The sequence below is a fragment of the Convolutriloba macropyga genome, unplaced genomic scaffold (assembly GCF_964194025.1).
Source record: "Convolutriloba macropyga unplaced genomic scaffold, txConMacr16.3 SCAFFOLD_1130, whole genome shotgun sequence".
NCBI classification, from domain to species: Eukaryota; Metazoa; Xenacoelomorpha; order Acoela; family Convolutidae; genus Convolutriloba; species Convolutriloba macropyga.
In genome coordinates, this window is record NW_027453487.1 from 16,072 (window position 1) to 42,481 (window position 26,410).

Genomic DNA, 26,410 nt, shown 5'->3' on the forward strand with positions numbered 1-26,410 from the left:
ATCACAATGATTGCTTCAAATCAACGCACCTGCTCTTTAGCTTTTACTTTGTCGCATATGAAGAGAAACGGCTAATAATGCTAAATTGACAAATAAAATTGATCAAATATTCTAATTCTATTTTAATTTAAAATTTTCAAATTATGTTCAGAAGCAGCAAGTGTACAGGAAGAGAGATCGAACAGTCCATCACATAATGGCGTAAAAGGAAAGCAGTGTTATGTCATTTTGGCCTAGAGGTGGATGTGGAAGGTGTGACTTTTAGAGGGAGGCTGGAGTGTATGTCGAGAATGTATGGGCCAGTGAGGTCCTTCTGATATGTGGAGAGAGTCAACTTGTACACGCCAGACTGGATCACCTCGTCAAACACAAAATAGCCACTCCTGTACTCCCTCTGGGCACCGCGTGCAGGATACATCTACACGTAATATACGAGACAATATTTGACTGACCCAGAGCAATGTAACTAAGTCATTCTATATAACATTTTAATTTCGCATTTCTCGGTGAATCTAAATTTCGTGAGAATTTCTGAATATTATGCATTTTTCTAGAAATGTTAAATCTCCTTTCATAGTGCATCAAAACCACAAGATTTATTCAACCAGGACTTACTAATTGTTGAAATCTGAAGTTGACGCTTATAGTGATAATTGCAACTGGTTGCATGGCAGTTTACCCAATTCCATTATACCCAACCTGCCATGTTAGCCACTGCCATTTTATACAACGCTCTTTAATCTTTTCGATCAACAATACGATTCGAAATTAGCAGTCGCTATTACAAGGATGTTTTGACATACGTCTGCGGGCAATATAATACAAGCAGCGGTTGGTATAGTTCTATATCACGTCCCATGGGTTATTATTATACAGTCAGCTAAACAGTTCTGCCAATTTTAAACAAAGTTGGCATTGGGTAGAATGACCGGTTGGGTATAATGGCATCAGGAAAATTGAATTGGGTAGACTGTCCTGACACCCTCGCAAATACAAGCCAAGAGTCGCATAAATCTGAGCACCAAGCCAATTAGGCTTACGAAAACCCATGACCTAGTGGTGCATAAAAAATCGAAGCATGCGCTGCTATCATCATATTTGACAAACCTTTCTTCTAGGCAAGAAAGAATTGATAGTTTTCAAGATAGATCAAATTTTTTGAATAACAGGATTTTCTGACGCTACAACGAGCTCGAAGAATTTAGAGAATCTTTTCTTTAGATTTGATAAGACCCCATTTTGAAAAACGCGTCACGAAAAGCTTACTTCTTTGAAAATGTCAGTTTTGCGATGATGCACTGATATGTTTTCAACCAACACGAACACTCCAAAGCTCTTATTGGCTTTCAATTCGCAAACAAGAGCACATTTGACATCTGAATTTGAGATCTCCACTTTGTAACTTGGATTGGTCTTGTCACCATACGGACCACCACCTAAAAGCAATAATAATTCATCAGCTTCAACACAAATTTGCAAAACGATAAAAAATTACAGGTTCCTACTCTCAATAAAATTTCTTGTTCCAACGTAAAAACAATCATTCAGGTACGTCTTGACAGTTAATTTCTTTTAAATATACATTGACTTGATATAACAAAAAAAAACTCAAGGCACGCTAAAACAGGTAAAATAGGAAGAAGTGATTGAGACTCACAGTTGGTGTGATCCCACTGTCCAGTGAGTTGTTGGGTGTGAGGAAGTGGGTGGATCTCCTTCATAGCCACAATTGGCACTATGCTGAACACCTTCAGTGTGTAGTGCAGATTCTCATTTTTCTCATATTGACACACCACTATCGTGTACTTGTGCACACCTACAAAACAACAATCTTTTACACTACTGCAAACACTTCCTGTTGTTTCCCGCATATAGGATCGACCGTTCTTGTGTTGTCATAATTACAGCAAAATCATAATCAGTACAATACAATTAGCGCCAAGAATCTTATGAATCGCCGAGAATCTCATAAAGCCATCTAAAATCCAAGTATTGACCTTCTCACCATGAATTAATGTCTCCTCGGCAGTTTTGGCGAATCAGATACTTAAGGGACTAGTGAGTAATCACATACTCAGGGCAATTAAACACAGATGCCACTAGCACAGGACTTGTTCCCTATAAAGGCCGTTAACAATCATAGTACAACATTACTGAGCAGACTAAAAAATTATTCTTAATAAAATGCCTAATATATATCCATTCACCTCAACTCCAATGCTACCCTCGCAAAACAATAAGCCAGAAAAATTGACTGAAAAATTTGAAAGAAAATTGACTGCTTCTCTACTCAAATTATTACAATAATTTCATAGCTGAAATTGTTATTGCTCTACTCAATCATAATAAAATTATTCTTTCATTAATTCGTTCAACCGATAACCTGCTTTCGTTGAAGATTATATCAGTAAAACATGTTAAAAATGAGTTAAAGTTGCATTTCCGTATTTGAGTGTTTTTTTTTTCACATCGGAGACAACAATAAACAAAACTTATCAGATCCGTCATAATGATATAACAATTTTTTAACAAATAGTTCGATTAAAATATAACAAAACTGCACATCTGAGCTTTTCAAGTCTGATCAAACGGTCGCCTGAGTAGGTCACTAATTGGTTAAAAGTCGAATCTAGATATTTCGTTAACCTGAATATGACCCAGAGCCTATTATGGTTTTTATATTAGCAACAAACAATGAAAGCAACCGAGATCACTCAAAAATGAAGAAGACAAGCGTAAAAATACACTTCACAAGTGAAAAAATGTCCCAGAAAAAAAAACGCAAAGTTCAAGCAAAAAAATTTAGCAAAAAGACACCTGTTTACAAAAATTGCTTCTTTGTGCTAGAGCAATTCATAAAATCTGATGGCTAACATAGATCAGGAAAAAAACTCGAGGAGTACAAAATAATTCTTCAAAAAATTCTAAAAGTCATTTGATGAAAGATAGAACACAAACGACAAATGCCGGAAGAATTGCTCTAGAAAGACAGGCGGGTGGAAAAAACTTGACCCCGCCGGGATTTGAACCATTGAAATCCCGATCCCTATCCAGAATCACTGCCCACTCGGTTATCAATACCTTTTTTTGCTATGCTGCAACCGATTTTATATTAGCAACAAGCCCCAATTGCGCGTGAGAGCAATAGAGAGCACTCAAAAAACGAAGAACGAAAGCGTGAAAGGGTCACCTGAGAAGTCGAACCGAAAGTTCTAAAGGAAAAACGCGAAAACGGTCAAGCGAAAAATTTGCAAAAATGACCAACACGTTTACAATCATTGCTATGAAATTTGTTCAAGAGCGATTAATCATCTATAATTAGTTATTCCGCAAATTAGTAGTTATTACGCAAATTATTCCACTCTCAACAGTGTAAAGAACCTTAACATAGCCGGCAAATCGCCGAAAAATAGCCGCCATTAACGCGCTAGACGCTTATCAGGATTGAAACAGAAAAAGAAGAGAGAAGAGATTGTCAAAAAATTTTCCTAAGTTTCGAAAATTGTTCTCTCAGTGTGCACGTTCAGCTGGATTCTAAACCTACGCTTACCTCTAAGCTCCTAAACTGAAGGGTATTAAGCTTAATACTAATATCAGCTAGCAATTACTCTAAACTTTTATTACGTAATGCACTATGACTTAATGACCGGGCTTTATCGGTTTATCCAATCTCTTTTGAGTTTGACCTTTTGACTTTGACAGTATTCGCCACATTACGTAATTCAATGCGTGAAAAATTTAGAAGCCATTCAGTTGAAACAGAGTGAGGTAAGTCAAAAGCCAATTGTGAAAATCGTGACATGAAAAAGGAAAAACGTGATCAAAAAGGTCAATCTAAAAAACATAGAAGTCCTGACGTACAATTGAAAGAACTTTCATTGACTAAACAAAAAATAAGACCTGGAACGGACAATGAGTGAATTGGGAAAACCATTTCTAAAAAAATCTAAAAAAAAAACAAATCAATGTCAAAATGCCGCTAGGGAGGACAAAAAATTTCTAGGGCTAGAATGAACTATGAACGGATTGGGAAAACCAATTAGCAAAAAAACCGATTCAAAAAATGAAAAAAAAGTAAAAAACCATAGTGAAATTGCCGCATGTGTACAAACAACCACTAGCGAGAAAGCGAAGTTTTGTTCAAACACCCTATTCTCACTCTCGTTAAAAATTAGATTAAAAACATTTCACGCCAAAAAACCACTCGCTTTTTCGCTCCATTTCCTGTTTCGGTTTGACCAAAATCACTACTCCAATTTGACTTCAAAAATCATGAAAATGTGTGAGCAGATCTAACAGTAAAACATAGTCGCAAGAATTCCGGAAGCGACTCGAAGCGTCAAAACTTCACAAAAAACCATAAGCGCAGCGGAAGCCATTACCTTCTTTATTAGACCATTAACTCAATAACTGAAAAAGTCAGTATAATAAAATAAATGTAGATGCCAGGACAAAGCTAGAATGATACAAAACTAGAACGTAACAAAAAGACATTCTTGATTTTTGAAAGCTAAAAATCAAATTTAAAAAATCAAGAAAAACGAACACATTTCATTGTTCAGCATTCCAGACATAGAAAAGATAACGAGTCAACCAAGACAAAGATTCATCCTCCTGAACAGAACAAAGAAAAGAAAAAGCAGAATTCAAGCATACGAAACATTGAAATATTTTGCAAAAAAATTTAAGAAACATTTAAGACTGCATTTCTGAAAACATTTTTAACTGTTTTTCAGAAGCTTACAGACAAAAAATGATTGAATTTTTATTGAAACGAAATTAAAGTCCCTCAAGTTGCACAAAAGGACTATTTCTAGTAATTAAAACCGAAATACAAAGAACTGACAAATATTGAAAATAAAAATCAACCAAAATCGGATTAGCATATGTACAATTTTATAAAACAGAAGTACATCGAGGTAGAAAGAGGCGTTGAATATACGACTTATCAAAGGAAAGTTGCCATATTATATGATTTTTGACAAAAAGACGGCTGAAAGATACAAAAGTAAAGAAATTAATAGAAAACAAAGCCAAAAATTAACTAAAAAATCAAGCAAAATGTGCCAATTTTGAACTTGAAACGCATTTCCAGGCTCTGAAAAACACTGTGGGATCAATTTCCGAGGTTGAAATTTCTACAAAAAACCAAATTACAAGCAAAAAAAATTGGACCCCTTAGACAAAAAACGGTTATCTATATGTGCCATTCAGTCAAAAACTACTTTTCAAAGTCAAAAAGTCATTCACTAAACGCAGCACATGATCAAAAAAACCTCTCGCTCAGAAAAATTAGTTCACATTGCTATTTTACTCACTTTTGCTTTTAGGTCAAAACAGCGTCTGAACAAAGTACTTCCGATAAAAAAAACCTTAAAACCAATACTTCTCTTCGAGTCGTAAAAAGACAGCGCCCCAATACAATTCTTTGGATTGTAAAAAGGAGAGCGCCTAAATAATAGCCGTTTGGGAGGCTGACGGCGGCTATTAATTAACGAACAGAGTTAGTTGCAGGTCAAAAAACAAAAGAAACCGGCTAACGTCGGATGAATTGCTTTTGAATTGCTTTTGGGCATTTAATTCAGAGGGGGTGTATGAGAGATGACATTTTCTGAGTGAATAAAAATCCGACACTGCAGGTGTTCAAACCCGCAAAAACTCAAGGATGGCTCTCTGCGCCCTTCACCTTTTAGCAACAACGCAAAAATCATGACGTCAAGCAGGAAAAAAATCACTCCAGAGAAAAAGAATGTTCTAGAACCAAAGCGCAAAAACGGTCAAAAATGACATTAAACTTCGATCGGGACCAAAAAAGACCAACAGCTGTCTCGCTACTCTGTTCTGACTATTCAAATGATTTAAACCAAATTTACGCATCAATTATCCACAGAACTAATTATCTCAAACTGAAAAACCGAACAAAACAAACGACGAACAACTTCAATACATTCAAGATATACCTAAAAGTTAAAACTCATGGTTTGGAATACTTGCTTAGGGATTGTATTTTTTCTCATTACGGGGCTGGTTTTGAGTGCAGCTAAATCAAATTTGGGGGGGGGGGCTACTTGGTAAGAAGGGCAGGGGGCCAGAAGTAGGTTAAATTTCACAATAAATGCATGGCGCGTCAGCAGTTTCGACGAACAGTACACAAACATAGCTGGCAGATTGCCAGAAAATAGCCGCAATAGATTATAGATCGGCAGTCTAAAAAAACAGTGAAAAAGACAGACCAAAAAAATTCGTCTTTTCATTGAAGGCTGATCTGTTATATTTTGATTAAAAATCTGTCTAAGTTATCGCTGCCTCTATTAGCTGATCTCAAATAACCTTCATTTAGAGTGACACACACCCATTTGACCTTATCTCTTTGAATTAAAGTAAATAAAAGTCAATTTCAAAGTGAGGAAGTCATTTTTGAGAGTCAAGTGTGACCAAAAATTTAATCACGCGCATGAACAAAAAAACTCGCTCCCCTAAGAGCGAAAAATGACGTCACACATGCAATTCAGTTGAAATTGCATGAACGAAAGAACAAAAAGCAGATTTGAAGTGATTGTGACGTCATATCGTCGTAACAAAGATCTTGACGACGAAATAAAAAACATAGCAGGACAAGTCCTGACGTACAGTTCAAAGAATTTTCATTGACTAAAAAAACTAGACCTAAAACGGACTATGAATGGAATGGAAAAACCATTTACAAAAAAAATCCGATCCCAAAAATCGAAACAAAGAGTAAAAATCATAGTGAAATTGCCGCATGTGAACAAAAAACCACTAGCGAGAAAGCGAATTTTTGTTCATACACCGTTTTTTCACTCTACTTTAAAATTAGATAGAAAAAATTTCACGCCGCAAAACCACTTGCTTTTTCGCTCCATTTCCTGTTTGACTTCAAAAATCATGAAAATGTGTGAACAGATCTTAAAAAAAAGACAGCGCCCCAATACAATTCAAATTTTTTGAATTGTAAAAACCCAAGAGAAGGCCAATAATAGCCCCAGCTATCGCTTTCGGCTATTAAAAAGACTACTAATTCTCATGATCGTACTACATTGCAATTTAATGCTCATGTGCTTTACCAATTATCCCATCTCGGCCGAGGAAAAGTCAAAGGTGACACAAACATCGCTAAATAACAGGTCCCAAATTAATGCTACAAATTTTGTTGAGTAATGAAGAAAACATAGCCGGCAGATTGCCGGAAAATAGCCGGGATAGACGCTTGTGTCCTTCGGTTTGAAGAGGCCTGAAATAATAGTAGAAAAGTTAAAATCTGAATGGGAATGTGTGAAAAAACAAAAAAAACGCGGGACGCAGGGTAAGATAAAACAAAAGTTTGTTAGACAAAGTTAAAAAGGAGCGCAATATTAGCCCCCTGGAACTGCCGAGTCGGCTATTAAAAATATTGGTATTGAGCTTGGGAGATTCTAGCATGGGGTGAGTGGAGTGGTGGGGGGAGTCGGAGTGAGAGTGGGGGGGGGGGGGGGGTTGAAGCGATGGGGGAGTAGGGTTGGGAAGGCTGGACGAGAGGGGGTCCAAACCATCGGGTGGAGGAGGGTGCGGTGGACTGGGGGCGTGCTGGTCAACAATTTAAGATTAAGAACAGCCCGCAACTCTATGAAATTGTCACCTCACAAGAGTTTCGGTGAATCGCTTCTTAGTGACTGGTATAAGGCGCAAGGCTCTACGAGCACTTAATGCCCTCCGGGCGCTACTTGTTTATCCCGTTTTTGAGGACTAAAAGTCAAATGGGCCAGACGAAAAATTAGTCAAGCAAAAAATCAAGAATATAGCCGGCAGATTGCCGGAATAGCTGCGAAAGAATAGACTCGCGTGCCTTATAATAGAGATAGAAACAGATCTAAATTGAAAAAAAAAATCGACGTCGCTCAAAAAGCTAAATAAAAAACATTCAGCAATAGTTGAATAAAGGTTGTAAACATTCATTCTGCAGACGCCTTTTATTAGGGACCTTTACTGCACATATAAATTACTTTGCCCTTAAACTATTTCAAATTAAACTTAAGTTTTAAAGTGCAAAAGTCATTTTTTTTAGTGAGGTAAGTCACGTATGATCAAATTCTAATCACGTAAATGATCTTAAAACCTTTAGTGAGAGGAAGAAGTCATTCACAAAATTTGGCTTTTTCAGCTTTGCTGTATGAACAAATGTAAAACGAAAAAGAGCCTCAGACGACGAAACAACCAAGAGCACCGCAATATAGCTCCGCTCAGCTTACAGCTTCGCAGCTATAATCACATTACTAATATAATGATACTTCGTTTGCGAGCAATTAATTACCCTCAATATTAAAAAACGAAATATGCCTTTTCAATTTTCCAGTGCTTCTGTTTTCTAGCTTCTAAAATTATTCATGTACAGAAATGGTTCCTATAATTTGTTTTTTCTTTGCTACAGTAACTGCTTTACTCTGTTTCCAACAATTCTACTTTCAATTGGTTTCTCCACTGCATAAAGTGATACAAACATGGAATTCTCTGCACCACAAACTCAAAATATTGCACTTTCACGTTGTAATCATCAACATTGCACCAATTAAAATTCCAGCCTACCTTTTGTGTTTTCCCGCAACTTGACCAGTGTATTCATTGCATTAGACTGTACACTTTGCAGCAGTGGCTTCTCAGAGTAGTACATTTTCTTTCCTCCTTTCTTAAACACCTCCAGGCCCATATAGATATGATTATCTGCAAAGTCACTCTTCTGTGTAATGTGTTTGGACAACAAAAGCCACACTGTCGCTTGAGTCTGAACTTCTATTGTGAGTACATATTGTGGATTTTTAGCCAAAGAGTAGCTTTGCTTCTTCGGACCCTCATCGTACGACCAGGTCCGGTGAAAAATTTGACGGTACGGAAAAAAGTCAGGGTTCCAACTCACCGAGCAAGAGTCAAAGTGTTTCTTCATATCGTTGAAAGATATCCAAAATACACCGTTGTCAACGTATTTAACACTATGAGGGTCAAAGTTCAGAGCAACTTTTAACTCTTTTGTCCAGTTCACTGAATCGTCTTTACTATAAGCACCCTTCCACCCAGTATGTGCCCAGGGGTTTTTTAACAGCGCCATTCTTTGGCCTTTGTAGTTGACCATATTCAAGCAGGCATACCCGTGCTGTGTAACTAGTCCAAGTGATTTTTCTTGCGGTTCTGTTAAGGCACCAGTTCCGAAATTTATGAGGCAGTTCCCATTTTTGAAGTACTTCAGAATCATATCAAAGAACTCTTCAGGGCTCTTGTCTGAAGATAGAGTCGGATCTTTAATATTGTAGCGCTCCGGAATCCAGCCGGTCAACACGTACAAATCAGCAGAGGAGTTAGAGCCCGGGAAATTGTAGCCACCCATGACCTTGAGGAAGGCCTTCTCAACAATAGAGACCCATAGCTCGTTTCTATTAGTGGAAGTAGCACACATGAGTTCATGACTGTAAGGCAAGAGATCGTCAATGATGACTTTACGGCGGCAACCATTGAAGAAAAGCTTCACCATGTATTTGCCAGATGGATTGTAGATGGGAATTTTGTTCTTTTGAGGATATATTATGGAAGTTATCAGCTGCTTTTTCCACCTAAATTAGTACACAAACTTTGATTTGTAATCCTAGGAAACAAAATTAATTCCAATGAACGAATGTCGGAAAAGATCTGTCGTTGTACCCACTCAACTCAAACTTAACTTACTTATTTAATTACATAATTCTTATCATTTTACAACCACGGTTCCTTTTGATGTTCAAATTGCAATTGATTCAATTTCTCAAATGTCAACTGTGTTGAAGTGCTGAAATATCAACTGTGGACTGTCAATAAATTGCTTTTCAATTTGTTTGTACCTGTTCTCGTAATTTGCACAGACAGTGAGGGCAGACACAAAGCTGCAGTTTGGCACCACAGTCTGTTTAAGGGAAAAAGGCGATATCTGGATGATCATCTGAGGCTTGCTCATGACGTCACTCGGTCGTACCCACTTAGTAAACTGTCTCCTCATCTTTTCACTTATCGTTAGAGGGCCGTCAGGATCTGAAATAGGACAGGAAAACAATGATAATTTGACGTTGATATTGGTTCAATATTTTCCTACTTCCAGATTCTGATGCCGTTATAACATACCACGAGATAATCACAGTGGAACAAAGTATTTTCATGAGCCAGAGAACAGGTCAAGTAAAGCCACTTTGCTATAATATTAGGTTTAAGAAATTGCGCATTTGCATTACACCAAAATTTTCCTCATCGCCCCGTATTCTGAATGACCCCGTATACTTGCTAAATGAAAAAAACCACCACCCTATACAGAAGTTTATCTTTTTTACTTAGATATATACCTTTGAACCGCTCTCGAGAAGAGAATCGCTGAGAGATGTCTTGAGGCATGAAGGGCACGTAGAGGTGAGTGTTGATCTTAGAGGTCAGAGACAACACTCTCAGCTCCTCATCTGTAAAAGCACTTCCACCACCGCCTCCATTACTCCCAACTGGTCGAGAGTGAGAAGGCGAAGCGGTTCTGAAAAGACATTTCAATTTTACTTCAGCCCATGAACACAACTGTGTTCAGCAGTAATGGACAAAGTTTTGTAATTCGCAGGAAAATTTAGAAATATTGATAAGCGTAGCGATTTATTAATAGCTTTCTAATAGGTTGTTTTACGCCCTCATCACAAAAAATTTATACAAGAGCGTTCTCCTACTGGATGAAAACTAATGGTAAATGCGCTCATTAAACCAAGCCGTTTAAATACTTCATCATGCAACCCCACGCGCTCGTAAGGCCGTCACAAAAACCAATGAAGCAGGGCTTTAAAGCTCTATCGGTTTCTGTGTCAAATAAAACCAGGTGAAAATATGAAAAAAATATTGTTGTGAAGTATTTCGAATGACAGTGGATTGTATTATCAGAAAAAAAGGTTGCACAAATGTCCAAAATACCTGTTTTTATCGTGAGTATTTAAGATGGTATCTGACACGAATCGAAAAAAACTATCATTAGACTCACTTATCAAAGCCCAGCTTTTCCTCTTTCAAATCGCGTTCCCTCTCAAATGCAATCTTGACGAGTTTCTTGAGGTTTTGAGAAAAATCTGCGGACAGTTCATTCCTCTCTCGCCTCTCCTCCATCAACTCCCCTGTATAGTCCAGGACTTCAGTGTACAACTCCAGTGCCTTATCAACATTCTTCGCCTCATCCTCATCCATCGCCTCCGTCAGAAGACTCCTTACATGCTCAGTTACTCTCTCTAAACAAGAGAACACTGAAATTAGCATAACGCCGTTGCAATAAAATTTAGTTTATAGCAGCTTTTACTGAAAAACCTCTAAGTAATCGTTCAGTTTCTTTTTTCCAAAAAGCTATTTTTTCCTAAATAATGTAATGTGTACTAACAAAACAGTCTCAGAATTCAATTGAAGAGCAAAACATAAAATATACTTGGACAGACTTTGATGACCTAAGAAAGTAAAAACCAATTCTAATATTTCATTCAAGCTTATCAGTCTAAATCGAAAAATTGCCTATCGCAAAAGTGGTCTTAAAATCGAACAACGCAATTTATGTTACTTGAAATAATTATGAACATTGCAGGCAGATTGTCAGAAAATAGCCGCAATAGCTTTGTAGATCAGCAGTCTCAAAGATATTAAAAGAAACAGACCAAAAACGAAAGTTCTTTTTATCAAATCCTGATATGTAATATTTTGATTAGGAATCTGTTAAACTATTGCTGCTTCTATTAGGTGGTCTCAAATAACCTTCCATTAGAAAAACATGCACTCACTTCACCTTATCTCTCTGAATTGAAGTCAAGTTCAGTACAGATTGAGAAAGTAATTTTATAGTGTGAGGTAAGTCACGTGTGACCAAAACCTTAATCACGCCAATGAACAAAAAACTCTCTCTACTAAGAGTTAAAAATAATATCACGCACGCAATTGAGTTTAAATTGCATGAAAGAATGGATAAAAAACAGATTTGAAATGATTGTGACGTCATATGGTTCTAACAATAATCCTGACGACGAAATAAAAAACATAGCAGGCCAAGTCCTGACCCGAAATCAAAGAATTTTTATAGACTAAACAAAAAATTAGACATCCAATGGATTATCAATGGATTGGAAAACCTTTTAGAAATAAAAAGCTTGAAACAAAAATTGAGAAAACAGTTAAAAAAATTAGAGTCAAATTGCCGCATGTGAACAAAAAACAATAACGATGAAGTGAAATTTTGTTCAAAAAACGTTACCTTACTCTACTTTAGAAAGAGTGAGAAAAATTTAAGCCAAAAAACCACCCGCAATTACGTTCCACTTCCAGTGTCGTCTTGGCCAAAATCTTAACTTAGATTTGACTCCAAAATCATGAAAATGTGTGAACATATCTTTAAAAAACAGCGCCCCAATACAAGTCAAATTCGTTGAATTGAAAAAACCAAGAGACGGCCAATAATAGCCCAGCTATGGCTTTGCGGCTATTAATAAAACATCCTTGATATTTTCCCGAGCAATTATTTCATCCAAATTAGTAAATTGTTTGTTTTGGAAGCCTATAGATAAAAAGACAGATCCAACCTGCCAATGACACATTATCTGAGCGGTGAATAATTACAAAAAGCAACAAAAAGGCTCACAGAATAGTACCACATTCCCATTTAAAAGCTTGCACAGCATCAAATTACCACCTCTAAAATTAGAAAGCGGAAACGTTTTTGTAAGCGTTTTTGTTTTGGCAACATTCTACGCAAAATTCAGGCAAATTATATAGGCTCTATAAGTAATTTTTTTAAAAAAAACAAAGACTAATTGACTTTTCTCACGAGAAAAAGCCGCAATGTCCTTCCACAGAAGAGCCCTAGTATTTTTCCGAATAAGTCGCAAATGAAAGAAAACGAAAAGCTAGAAAAGCTACAACCCAGACATTAAATGAAAAACAGAACTATAAACAGCGACTTTTAACACCCTCCCAGTCATTATATTGAAACCCATGACTCATAGTACCTGAATGCTTTGAAAGAAGGTAAATATGAAGTCAAACTATCGAACGTAGAATGTGTTCAAGAAAGTACTACCCGTCAACAAAGCCGAGCAGAACTACACATCGGGAATAATCAACTAGTAAGGATTGACAAACATTTCTTCCACCAAATAAAAATTCTGTACAACCTAGTGCTGAAAGTGCATTCAAAATACCGAAATTTGGAAATTGGTAAACAGAGAAAAACAAATTTACCCGGATCATTTTATACAAATATGGAAACTCCAACAGCAATCAGAAACTAACAAACTTGGGACAACTGAATGGGTGGTTAACTCTGAAGAACGAACTTCAAAACCTATTCTACGACTACTACCACTTCCATTACGGAGGAGCTCCTCATTTGCTCCTAATGTTCTATCACAAAAGGGAGTTGCTTAGATACCAACAGAAACATGTTAAATTGGAACTCTTTGCCGGTAACGGTTTTGGTTGAGATTTATCACATCATACTCTTCGTTTGAAACTTTTAACTAATAGACTAAAAGAACTTTAACCATTTCAAAGGCATTTTCTTTGAGTCCCAATCCAAAAAATGTTTTTGATATTAAGTGCTTTCTCTCAAATATGAAAATAGCATAAATAAATATAGAAATTTTTAGTATTATATTTAATGTAAAGACATAGAAAAAGTCAAAGAAAGAAGTCGAAAACTAATTGGCAGAAGCAAGCTCTTCACCCTCGCCCTGTATTCTGTAAAGTGTTTTCAGAGCAGCCTTTTTCTCACAAGTAATGATACTTTGTTTTGCTGGCAAATTTTCGTATATTATTTCTGCTAATTATTTTGATTCTACCACAATTATTCATCCAGACCAGAAAATGGAGAAACTTCCCAATTGCTTAAACAGAACGAAGAAAAACTTGAAAAATCAATGTGAGAAAGTCAAAATGATTTCAGGCATAATTTTAATATAACCGAAAAAGTAAGTAAAACGAAAAAGGTGTTTTTTTTTAAAGAATACGAAACGAAGTCTAAGTACATGCCTGACTATCTGCAGAATATTCTTAAGGAAATAAGACGAAATTTTATATAACTCAAAATTTAACTTTCCTGAACATACAATTAAAAAAGTTATTAGAACCACTAGCTATATACAAGAATAAGGACACAGAAGGCGATAAGTACTATCAGAGAGCACTGGCGATTTTTTGACTCAAAGACAAAACCGTTTGATTTCAAAAAATACACTTCAAAACAAAGGGTGTCAAAATTGATCTTAAAAAATTGACAAAAAGACGGGAAAATTGATTTCTGACTTGATCCTTTCTGTAATAATTAAAAGAAGATTTCAACAATAAACATTAGACAATAAACAACAATAAACAAGAGTATTCAAAAAATTTTGAAAGAAAAACAGATTTAATCAAAGTAAAAAAAACCATTGACTATTAAATGATACCTGCGGTTAGAGACCTCTTCACTGGAGAACAGCAGATGCCACCTGGCATTATTCTTCAGACAGAGCACCAAAAAACTTATATAGGGGCAGAATTTTTATTAAATCAAAAATTGGGTTTAAGTAAGAAAAACTTTCAAAATCTCAGTAACTGATTCTTGCAATTATGAATAGATCAAACTTATAAAACAAACAATTTTCAACAGCCGCCGTAAAAAAGTGACAGCGAAAAGAGAAACAGCTAGAACAGTAGCCAAAACACCATACGTTACGAAAGTTTTTCAAGTGAAAGCAGACAGTCCTTCAAATCTGTACTGTTCCACTGTGACTAAAATCTTACTACAAATTCGATTTTTAAACGACTTTCAAATTAAAGAAAAATTGTGAGATCCTCAAAAAAAACGAAGCTCAAAAAAGATACAAATCCAACGAATTGTATATTTAGGATCTTACTAATAGCCGACTGATTATATGGCGCCGTATATTGCAATTGGCATTGATGCTTTCTGATCACCGGTTGAAAAGGAAAGTTGAACAAAAACTAAACTAACTGAACGGCAAGGAAAACAAACAAGTTGAACAACAAACTATGATTTTTGCACCTGCTTCTTAAAAAGGTTGCGCAACGAAGTACTTTTCTCTTAACCACAACTTATTGGTCCATGTCCAGTAGAATTTGCCTCTGGACCAATCTATTTCTAAATCGCAACGTTTCTTAGTATTTTAAAATACCATATAACTTTACATAATTTTGCGTTCTCAATGAAATATCTTGATGTGTCATGCTTTGGATACCGTTAACTAAACATTAATTAGGGATTTCACATGTTGGTCTGGGACGCCCCTAAAAAGTTTCTGATCAAAAAGGTTGAAATAGCAAAATTTTCTATTTGGTTTTTCAAAAAGTGTGGGAACAATGATGAGACTGTAGTCAAAGACCACAGTGCCAAAATTCAAAACGAAACTGTCGTTTTCCAAAAGCATCCTACTTGAACAAGTCTTCAGTTATGATACTGAAAAACTCACTTTTACATAGAAAGAAAACTCAAGAAAACGCACTTTCACATAGGGATCGAAAAAATTAGCAGTTTTTTTATGGTTATTTAAGTAATCCGGTTCTCATGTTGTCTAATAAAATAAAAAACCAGCCCTTATTGTAGTTTAATTTACCAATGCAAAGACGAAAATAGCATTCATATTTGCTTTAGCATGCAAAAAAATTTACCGTGACCTTCCGACAAGTAAGGATCAGTGGAATTTCCTCAAGCAGAATTGGACGAAAGATGAAACCTTGTCATCGGCAAAATTCAAGGTGGTGATATTTTTGAGAGAACAAATTAGACACTGCAATTTGCTTAAAAAGGAGATTTCAAAAGTTACGGATGTAAGATGGAGAACTAAATGCTCAGGTTATGCTATTGAGTTAGAGGAAATTGATTTCAGAGCAATTACGCAAGAAGACTTCTATCAAGCCACTGATTCTCTTGAAAATCATCAAAATCTCCTGATCCGGGAGTCTTCAATGCTTCGGCTAACCAAATTGCTAAGTTTCCGATAGGAAGCCATTTACAAATTTTTATTCTACATCTGAACTTCAGAAAATATTTTCAGAAAATTTTGAATTTGCTTTTGTCAGTCTTGTCAAATAAAAAAGGCGCGTCAGGGTATGTGAAAACCTCGGCCAAACTAGCTACTCCAATAATTATAACTCAATTGAACCAAAACAAATACTACATACATAAGAATAAATTGCAAAATTAATTTTTGCAAATCACGATAGACTTGGAAAATAAGTTGCCAATTTAATTGATCTTGCCAAATCGTTCAACTCAAAGTAACATCATTTTTTTCAGGAAACTGATAAAATACGGATTGTCCGATACCACTCAAAATGTCTGACTTATTTCTTGCTGACAGAAAGCAATGTGTAAAACAAGAGAACTTTTTTCAGAATGAACACCAGTCAACCAGAGTGCTCCTCGAGGAACGGGATTTGCTCATCTTATGTTCTTGCTCTACATCAATGGCTTCAATGAAAAGATAAAAATAAAATTTAAAATTAATCAGTTTACGATGATAAAAGCAAAAACTGTGGCAAACATGAAACAATGTATCCTTGGTATTGAGAAAAGAGACCTTTACAAAAAAACTGATGAAAACCTCAACCGAAACAAGCTAACAATGAATGCTGATAAAACCGATTTTATTTTCTCTTCGAGGCAAAAAATAATGGTTTTCGGGGAGTAAATATCAACCGAAAAAATCAAAGCGAAAAAACACTGCAAATATTTAGGAATTCAGAACGACACACAATTGAGCGTTCAAAATACACTTAACAGCATCATTATGACAGTGGTCATACAATCAATATATATATATATATATATATATATATATATATATATATATATATATATAGAGAGAGAGAGGGAGAGAGAAATGATAGTAAAATAGAGAGAGAATGCATAGCTAAGAAACAGTTGGTTTGTTTGTGAAAAAAAGACAGCGAAAAGAACATTGACCTTGTTGAAAATAAAGATGGCCGCGTACACAAAAACGCTTGATAATTTACTATCTGAACTAGAAAAGAAGAAAACTCATTGATTCCTCAAATTCTGCGTATATTACAAACGGAACTTGTGCATAAGGATGAAGAGATTGCCAAATTAAAAGAGGATGTCAGTTATTTCTCCAAGAAGATTAACGAACAGGAACGTTATAACTCTAAAAATTGCCTTATAATTACCAACTTACCTCTTGTGTCTGGTGATTCCTACTTTAAGGACGTTGTTACATTCTTGAGAGATTACCTGGGAATTATGATATATGAAACAGACCTTCAAGCTTGCCATCCACTGGGATCAATGACAAATCGCAACAAACCACCAAATATCATAGTAAGGTTTTTACACTTCTTTACCAACGATAGAGTCTGGGCGAGGAAACATCAATTGAAAGGAAAAATAAACCCTTTAAATGGAACCCCCATTTACCTTCGTGAGAGACTAACAAAAGTGGACTCAGAATTCATGGACTATGCACGAGGACTTGGTTGTGTTACGACATCTTTGAACTCTGCTCCACAGATAATGGTCAAGTTTAATGGCGGTAAGAAAGCACATACAATTGTTGATTACAAGGATGTTGATGAACTGTATGCACATGGAAAAGCAATAACCAAAAGAGTATATAATAGACAACCTGATCTGAACAATGTGACAGTGCCTGTATCAGTTCAACCAAAGCAAACTTCTACGGTGATTGAATTTGGGCATGCTCAAAATGACAATGTAGAGGTGGTTCAAGAGGGCAGGAAGGGATTGAAGAGGGGTATGGAAAGTTCGCCCAATAGAAGCTTCCAGGAACTCATGCAGAAGCTGAAAAATGCAAAAGAAGATCCTCAAAAATTACAGGAATTGGCAGAACAACTTAGTAATCATGATCAATTTGATAATGTTTAAGATGATAACAAAGGGCCTAAAACTTTGGCATGCGCGACTCGCACATAAAGCTGTTTGCGGAATATATTTTTGAACAGGCCTGGTAATAAACTGTCTCTCCAACAAACCAAACCAAATAATTTCTTAAAGAAATTATTGCTCATCAATTGTCGGTCACTTTATCAGAATTTTTACTCAATAGAAAACTATATAAATAGTTTTGACAAAAAACCCGATTTTATAATATTAACGGAAACATGGCTGAAAAATGACGAAATTGTCAAACTTGATGGTTATAATTTCAATGGCAGAGAACGTAAACGGAAAAAAGGTGGTGGTATAGGAGTTTTTTCTAAAACTAATATCAAAATTGTTGTTCAAAAAGTAGCTTCAAATATTGAATTAATCTGTTTAAAAATACTGGAACTTGACTTACAGATAATTGTTGTGTATAATCCACCAAATAAAAATAAAAATGAGTTTTTAGTAGAACTTGAAAATTAATTGGATGTTATTATGAATACAGGAGGTAGGTTTGTTTTCTGTGGTGACCTAAATATAGATATTTTGAAAAACAGTGTTTGTTCAAAAAAGTACCAAAATTTACTAAAATTCTATAGTTTAAATTTGAAGAATAAGGAAAATCCAACTAGAATAACTGGACAATCATCAACTTTAATTGATCATATAGCGTCTAATATGCATGCGGAGGTAACTTATGATGATGAACCTATTTGGGATCACAAAATAGTAATTAGCACTTTTCCTGAAATTAGTCAAGAGAATGTGAAATTGCAACATTCTAGTGTTATAAAAATCAGACCGATAAAAATGTTGGAGAGACCGAAACATAGGAATAATTTATTAACATGGCTGCAACTTAATCTGAAATATCTTTTTGAAAATAGATTTCCTAATCTTGATGAAAAATGGAACAAGTTTAACGGTTTGCTTTCAAAGAGCCAAGATTTGTTTTGTCCCCTAAAAAAGATCAAAAAAAGAAAATCACCGGATTTCATACCGGGTAAAAATTTGAAGAAAGATGGAAAAGCGAAATAAACTAAGAAGTACTTATTTTCTGAATAAAACTGAAGAAAACAAAAAAGCATATACTATGCAACGGCATAAGGTTAATAGGCTTGTAAACGATGAAAAAAAGAACTCAACAGCTGAAAAAGTAAAGAAGGGACTGAACATCTATAAAATTTACAGATCTACTATAGGGAAAAAAGATAGTGTTATATATCCCACAGATGCACAGAATAAAGTTGCAGCCATGAATCAATTTTTTGCTAGCATAGGGGGCTCTCTCTCTCTCTCTTTCGTTGCCAAGGAACAGTAAAAACTTTTTTCCAGAAAGAAATGTAAACTCGGTAGTTTTTCCACCAGTCACCGAGTCTGAAGTGCAGAAGTATATTGATAACATGAAAAACAAAACATCTTGTGGTTTTGATGAAATAAGTAATCGTTTTCTAAAAATAGTTTCGCATGTAATTGTTCCATATTTGGTAACCTTGATAAATGAGAGCTTTATTTTGGGAATTTTTCCTTCTTGTTTAAAAACATCAAAAGTTATACCAATTTTTAAAGAAGGTGATAAAAATGATTTTGGAAATTATAGGCCGATATCATTACTGTCAGCGTTGAGCAAGATAATTGAGAGAGCCATCCATGCTAGAATTGTTAACTTCTTTGACAAAAATAACTTGTGGTACTCAATGCAATATGGTTTCAGGAGCAAAAGAGGAACAGTAGATGCAATAACAGAGCTTCTGGAACAAATAAGTAATGAAAAAACACACTGTGAAGCAATTTTACTGGATTAAACAAATGCATTTGATACAGTTAAAATATCTCTGCTTGTAGAAAAACTTGAAAGATATGGCATAAGGGGTATATGTTTGAAATTGTTACAATCGTATCTAGAGTCAAGAAAACAATATTTACAAATTTTTGATGCTATCTCTGAAACGATTCCAATTTTGCATGGAGTACCTCAAGGTTCAGTTTTAGGCCCTTTGCTATTCATAATTTATATAAATGATCTACCCAAAGTTTTAAACGCTAGCCATACTTATTTATTTGCCGATGATACAGCATTGATAAAAAAGGGAAACAAACGCATACTGACTTTCAGGATGACATTGGAAATATTGAAAATTGGACAAAAAATAACTATTTGGTTATTAATCCTAAAAAATCTAAGTATCTTTGTTTTTCGACAAATAAGGTGACCAACAAAACTGTGAATATATGTTGCAAGACTATAAAAAATGAAAAGTTTGCTAAATATTTAGGAGTTCTTATAGATGACAAGTTTAGTTTTTTAGAACATGTGTCCTATGTATGTAAAAAAATATCAATACAAGGAGGGTTAATCAGACAAATGAAAGACATTCTTATACGAGATCATATTTTACTTTTTTATAATGCGTACATCAAATTAAGAATACAGTATGCTATATTGGCTTATGGCAATTGTAAATTTACTCAAATTGATGATATTGTAAAAATTCAAAAACGAATTGTTCGAACCATTTTTTGGTGAAAAAATTTGATTCTTTCAGCAAAATTATGATTCAAAATAAAATATATACAGCTCATGAGTTATATGTATACGAATTATTAAAAACAATTGTCAAAAACAAGACTAAGATCTGTCCAGGAACGTGTACTTCAATGTTGCTAGAAGATGATAGTCAAAATACATACCAAACTAGGTACAAAACTAAAGGTCTGCTCTCTGAAAGTTCATGTCCGAATAAAAGTTTTAGTGTTCTTAAATCTAGAATTCGTAAATTATATAATATCTTAATTAAAAATGATCTATTGCCAGAAAACTTACATAATTTCACCAAAAATGAATTAAATCAGTTTTAACATAGGTTTAAGGACAACTATATACTAGGAAACTTCGGGTTGATCAAGTATATCTTCAAATAATTTTGATGCTTCTCTATTTGATAAATTTCATACATTTGAGTTCTCAGGGTATGCAGCTGTCGGTCTTTCTGACAGTTAAACAGATTTTATCTGTTATGCACTATCCTTTATGGTAATTTGACATATTTATATGATTTGTAAAATACGTTCCATATGAATTAAATTATTATTATTATTATAAAATGCCACTTCAAGCAGAACTGTTGTTGTTCAGATCCTGAGCGATTTCTCATTTAAAAATTAGTGCAAGTTTTTCAGGTTTTCAAAATAACAATTTATCAACACACTGAATTAACCGACAGATAAAATGAGGAGTTAAAGTATGCTACATAAAGAATGAAAAGTCAAAAGATCTTTTCATGAAAACTAAAATTTTACCGGGTGAATAGCTGATCACTCAAATGGTTGTTTCGAAGTGATATTTCCTACAGATAATTTTTCGATTGGGGTAACATTTTAGTGAGAAAAAATTGTAGAAAAGAACTTATCATATTCAAAGCAAACAACCGTTCAAGGCCAAAAAGCGTTCTGCAATACACTTCCTTTTGAAATACGGATAAAATTTCCAACCAGATTTAAACAAATGTTAAAAAACGTGCTCCAGTATTTTAAACTTGTACCATTCAAAAGAAACATTAGATACAGAGAATACGGGACCCTTAAATATGATTTAAATTATTGTTCTGGAGAAATAGAATGTATATAATATATCTGAATAGAATGTATATAATATATCTGACTTGTATATAATATATATAATGTATATAATACATCTGACCCTGAACGGACGGGTTATGAAAATGAGAAAAACCTCACTATAGAATTCTGTCGCCGATACATTTGAAAGACACACTTAGCATCCATCTTAGATGTATGTTTCAAATAATCAATGTAGTGTAGCAAAGATCTTCATTTTAAATTCCACGCACGCTTCTTTTTCAGAGTAGAATGAAATTAGAGATGTATTTACTTGAATGATGTTAAATTGTATATTTCAGAACACCTTTTAGGAAAATTCGTCTAACGAACAATATACAATCGACTACGTTTTGCGGTAGATTGATTTTTCATTGATTGCTTGTGAACAGACTTCATATGAATTGAACAAAAGGAGAGAGCATAGTTTACCGGGAATCTTCTATTTTCTATCCAGTTTGAAAGTACTCCGGCAAAAAATGTAATCGTTTCAATAGCTAGAGAAGTAGCTTAAGTTAGTTATAATCCATTTCATATATTCTTTACTCCTGCTCCTCCAAAAAATGTCGCAGAGGGGTCCCATGATTGAAATCGCGTGTTTTCGCAAAATATTTTTTCTGACAGCGTCAGCCAGACTTTGCTTTCTATTAATTTAGGAAAAATTCGCTTGAATTTTCCGTACTTATTCGTGCTCTTTCAAATTTCCCTTACTGCTCATTGTTACACCCAGATCGTCTGCATCTCAATGACCAATGACCAAAAATGGAATCACAAATCACTTGAAGTACAAATTTATAAAATTAAGCCAAACCAATCCAGGTAAACGAATAACGCTAATTTCCTGCATGCTGAATTTGTTGACCAAAAACAATCACAATAATTTGGAATGAGGAAAAAATTCACTGGGAAGGAGGAAAGCTAATTTGAAAGGCTTGGCTAATGAAACAAATTTTAACAATTGACCGTAAAAAAGAAACAACCTTCAATTGCAATTGTTATTCTACTTTATTTCCCGTAGAATAACTGCACGTGCCTCGTTGGACAAGCCTAAATATATTCACGAAAAATAGACAGAAATTATAATTTACAACTTATAGGACCCCTTACAAAACCCCATCATTTTTTGAAACTTATAATCTGGTCTGGAGCCGTGTTGTGTTGATGTTTCGCGTGTGCAAAGCAATACGATAAGGACGTAACGAAAACAATTTCCAACCGGTTGGCTCACTCCTGTCCTACCCCACATCATCGTAGCTTAGCATACAACTTTTTTGGGGAAAAACTCGACAGATGAAAAACAAGAAATAAAGCCAAAGGGCAAATGAAGAAGAAATAAGCAATGCAAAATATGTGCACGTGACTAATGCGTACAATGTGCAATCTCTTGAAGAAGCTCAAATTGTTTTAACGCAAAAAAAGCGAAATTTTAGCATCGCCGAGCATCATCACCCATCCCCGGGTACAAAATTATTTTTGCGTGACACCGCTGACAAATTTCATAGTGCAGGTGCTTGCAAATATTGAGCAAAAATTCACGAATTCGATGCATTGCGTGGAGCTCAGGACAAGATTCTTGGGATAAAACTGTTGTGCATTTGGCCGCAATGCAGTTTGTAGACAGCAAGCCAACATTATTGGGGATGGGAGTGTTTTTCCTGACCTAATGACCACATTGAGTACAAATATGCCAACTTGTCGTTTTATCCCTGCAATGCTCCAATACGGATGGTCCCAATTGCTCACCCAAATAGTTAACGATTGCGATCAGAGTCCAGATTTTCACTTGAACTGCCAGAAAAAATTTTCAGCATCGAAGTGCATTCTTAGAAAGAGCAGCCGTGGAGGCAATAAAACAAACGTAATTAAGATCAAACATTCAAAAAAGGGAGAGCCTAGAAAGCTGGAACGCTAGTGAGTTTGGTAGTCTCACGAGGGACACAACCTCCATGAAGCATTCGAGAAGACAACAGGGAAGTGGCATAGAAGATTCGACAGAAAGAACAAAAATGTTGTGTCTCTAAGGTCAATACGGACAAGCCATTATAATTTTGGCGTCCCATGGAATCGCACCTGACAAAGCTAAAGTAAAAGCACTGGAATTCCTGCATCGTAAGGAAACCGAGCCTCCAGTTACTTCCCCACACAATCTTGAATCAAAACTTAGCGAAAAACACGTTTCCTACAAAATGTTTCCGGAGCATACCACAGATTAATCGGAGTCAGCATTGATATCTAGAACACAATTTGTAAACGCAGCCTTTTGGGGACATTTTCCCAACATTGTCTCAATCATTATGCAGTGTTTCACTTACTGCAGTCCAGAAGAAAAAGGGCAGAGCACGCCCCATTTCATTTAGTGAAAGACTACGGCGGCTCATAGCGAGATTCTTGGATAAGCCAAATCTGGAACAAATGAATTGTTCGAGACGTTCCAATTGGGAGTTGGGTTGAATGGAGGACCAGATGCAATAATTAATTCTGCCAAGATAATCTTTGAAAAGGTACGCTGCTCTTAGTCCCCTCTTGTTTTCTTCAGAATAACTTTGCTTTGAAAATGTATCCAATTCAGTCAAGCGTTCAGAAGCTGACGTGAGATCCCTCATAGAATAAAGTGATTTGGTTAGAAATCACAGGTCAGTCTCCCGAAGAGGAACATGCATTTCCAACTCTCTGGAAGAGTTTTTATTCTTTCGCGTTGTTATTACTTAAAAAGGAAAATCCAAGAGGTTTTAGATCTCCAAAAATTTTGGGACAAGGAAGAAGATCTGACATCAAAGAGAGAAAACAAGAGACTTGCGTCGCTGTCTCTTCCAAGACAAGTCGCATGGTTAGCTGCACCTCCATGCCGGCTTTAGGCATGCAATTGTCCCCAATTAACTTCCAATGAGAGTAAAGTACAGACATGGATTTAAAGTTTACGACTGAGATAAAGGCCCATATTGCATTTCCCGTACTCTGGATGCATTGGGTGACCATGCTGTCGTATGTCAAAGACGGAGGGACATCATTGCAAGACATGACAGAAACCGAGACCGGGTCTAGACAGCTTGTTCAAGGGCTAGCATGTCTCCGGTTTCGGAAAGAGGAAAACTTTTCGCTGATAGCAATTCACGGCCAGGCGATATTATTCTGTAAGCACGAACGTCGGCCCCATATGCTGCTTTCGGTGTTACAGTGACTTCTCCTCCGCGATCCGACATTATCCAAAATGCGGCTGAGAAATCAAGCTACTCAGTTGAAGCAGCTGGGGATTAAAGTTTAGTGTATGAGCAAAATGTTCTCAGCAGAGTATTACAGTTGTGCTATTGACAGCGGAAGTATTAGGTAGATGGCTCATCTTGAGTTTTCAAAAACAATGAAACGGATAACCAGACTTTCAGACAGCAGAAGCAATCAATCGGAAGGATTTTTTATTGCTTGAGACAGGCTGTCACAGCCACTCTCCGTAGTTGCAATTCAAGCTCAGCAAAGGAAAATGAAATTTGCCAAAGACATCTGATTTATAGCACTGTTGCTCATCATTGTGTCATTACCTGTTAAATTGGGTAGATCTTCAGTAATTGAGCCAGTACAGAAACCCTTAGGAGCTTTTATTCTTAATTGACCAAAGTGGGGAGAATAAAAACAAAAATTTCATGTGCGGAGAAATGAAATAGATTGATGAAAAGCGATTCGTTAAGTTGTTGAGGTTGAACTGTTGTATTGATAACCATAATTATGTTAACCAAGTTAATTTTCAGTTTAAAAATTTCACTAAAAAATTCACGTAGTTAAAAAAATGAATAGTCCTTTTTATAATTTTCAATCGACTTGGGAGAAAGTTCTTATTTTTGGAGGTTTACTGTCGTGCACTTTTCATTTTGATACAAAGTCTGAGGGCGGGGTCTGGCGAGTCTATTGTTGCATGTGGCGTAATAAAAGCAGCAAACAAATTAACCAGTCGGGCGTTAATTTTATAGTTGCGTTCAATTGGATGTACTCAACTGCGTGAGATTGATTGAACGCACGCGAGTCTTGAATAAAAAAAAATAAAAGCGTACCGTCTTCGGTTTTAATGACAGCGGGTTGAAGCATCGTGGCCTTTAACTGCTCAGCACGAGATAGATACTGATCAATTTGCTTCATTAGATTGTCAACAACTTGAACATTTTGACTGCTACTCCTTCCACCAGAATTATTTATATGCAATATCATAAGCTGCAGCGCTTCGATAGCATCTATATACCGATAAAACGCAAAATCAATCTCTCCATTTTTATCTGCTTCAACCGCCAGTTTTGCATTCTCGCTGGCCTTTTCAGAAAGGATTCGCAAATCGTCACCTCCATCTTGCTCCGGAGAGTCAGAGTAAGGTGGAGGTTGCAACATTTGGCAACCTAAAAAATAAAAAACTCAAGACACCACGCTGAAATTATAAATTTTGCAAAACTATAAATTTTGCAGAAAATTATTGAAAAGATAGCGGAAAGCTAGAAAGGGTTATTTCAATTTGATAATCACAGGCATAGACTCCAGATTTCTTGGAGCAGAATTTGTATTTGATGAGCGTAAGTCATTATAACCAAAAAAGGACAATGGATCAAACTCACCCTGCTGTCTTTTTCTGCAATTCCCTTACAGATTGCAGGAAAATAGCCGCGATAGACGCTTGTGGCCTTCCATGAATTCAAACAACGATTCAGAGAAGTAATTGTCAATTAAAACTTAAATTAATTAACTAAAACGAACGTTTTCGAACATTGCGTTCATCGTCAGGTTTAAAAATTAAATGAAATCATTTACAAAGTATAAACTTGTCTTTGACTATAATTCTAAGAAATGAGTTAAAATAACATCGAAATTTTGAAATTATTTACAGTTAAAATCACATTTACAACATTT

The 26,410-nt window shown here is 35.6% G+C and overlaps 1 protein-coding gene across 2 annotated transcripts; it reads right to left on the minus strand.

The window, feature by feature from the left end:
* Nucleotides 1–68: 68 nt before the first annotated feature.
* Nucleotides 69–26,220, minus strand: LOC142358325 (calpain-7-like). 2 transcript variants are annotated; one of them, XM_075409743.1, is made up of 9 exons: nt 26,119–26,220; nt 25,570–25,905; nt 11,021–11,261; nt 10,353–10,531; nt 9,861–10,047; nt 8,581–9,596; nt 1,658–1,816; nt 1,267–1,436; nt 69–418 (listed from the first exon to the last, which is right to left on the minus strand). In XM_075409743.1, the coding sequence occupies exons 2-9, from the start codon at nt 25,895–25,897 to the stop codon at nt 224–226; spliced, it is 2,475 nt and encodes an 824-aa protein (XP_075265858.1). In that variant the 5' UTR covers nt 25,898–25,905; nt 26,119–26,220; the 3' UTR covers nt 69–223. The 2 variants fall into 2 exon arrangements, with proteins under 2 accessions (XP_075265858.1, XP_075265857.1); XM_075409742.1 differs by lacking the exon at nt 26,119–26,220 and having other exon boundaries at nt 25,570–25,922.
* Nucleotides 26,221–26,410: the final 190 nt, after the last annotated feature.

Bases quoted from the DNA above. Each gene is read 5' to 3' on its own strand.
- LOC142358325 (XM_075409743.1), bottom strand. From the start codon at position 25,897: ATGTTGCAACCTCCACCTTACTCTGACTCTCCGGAGCAAGATGGAGGT. The intron at 11,262-25,569 runs GTACGCTTTTAT...TCTCTTGTTTAG, and splicing joins TGTCATTAAAACCGAAGACG to AGAGAGTAACTGAGCATGTA. The intron at 1,437-1,657 runs GTGAGTCTCAAT...TATTGCTTTTAG, and splicing joins ACAGTGGGATCACACCAACT to GTGGTGGTCCGTATGGTGAC.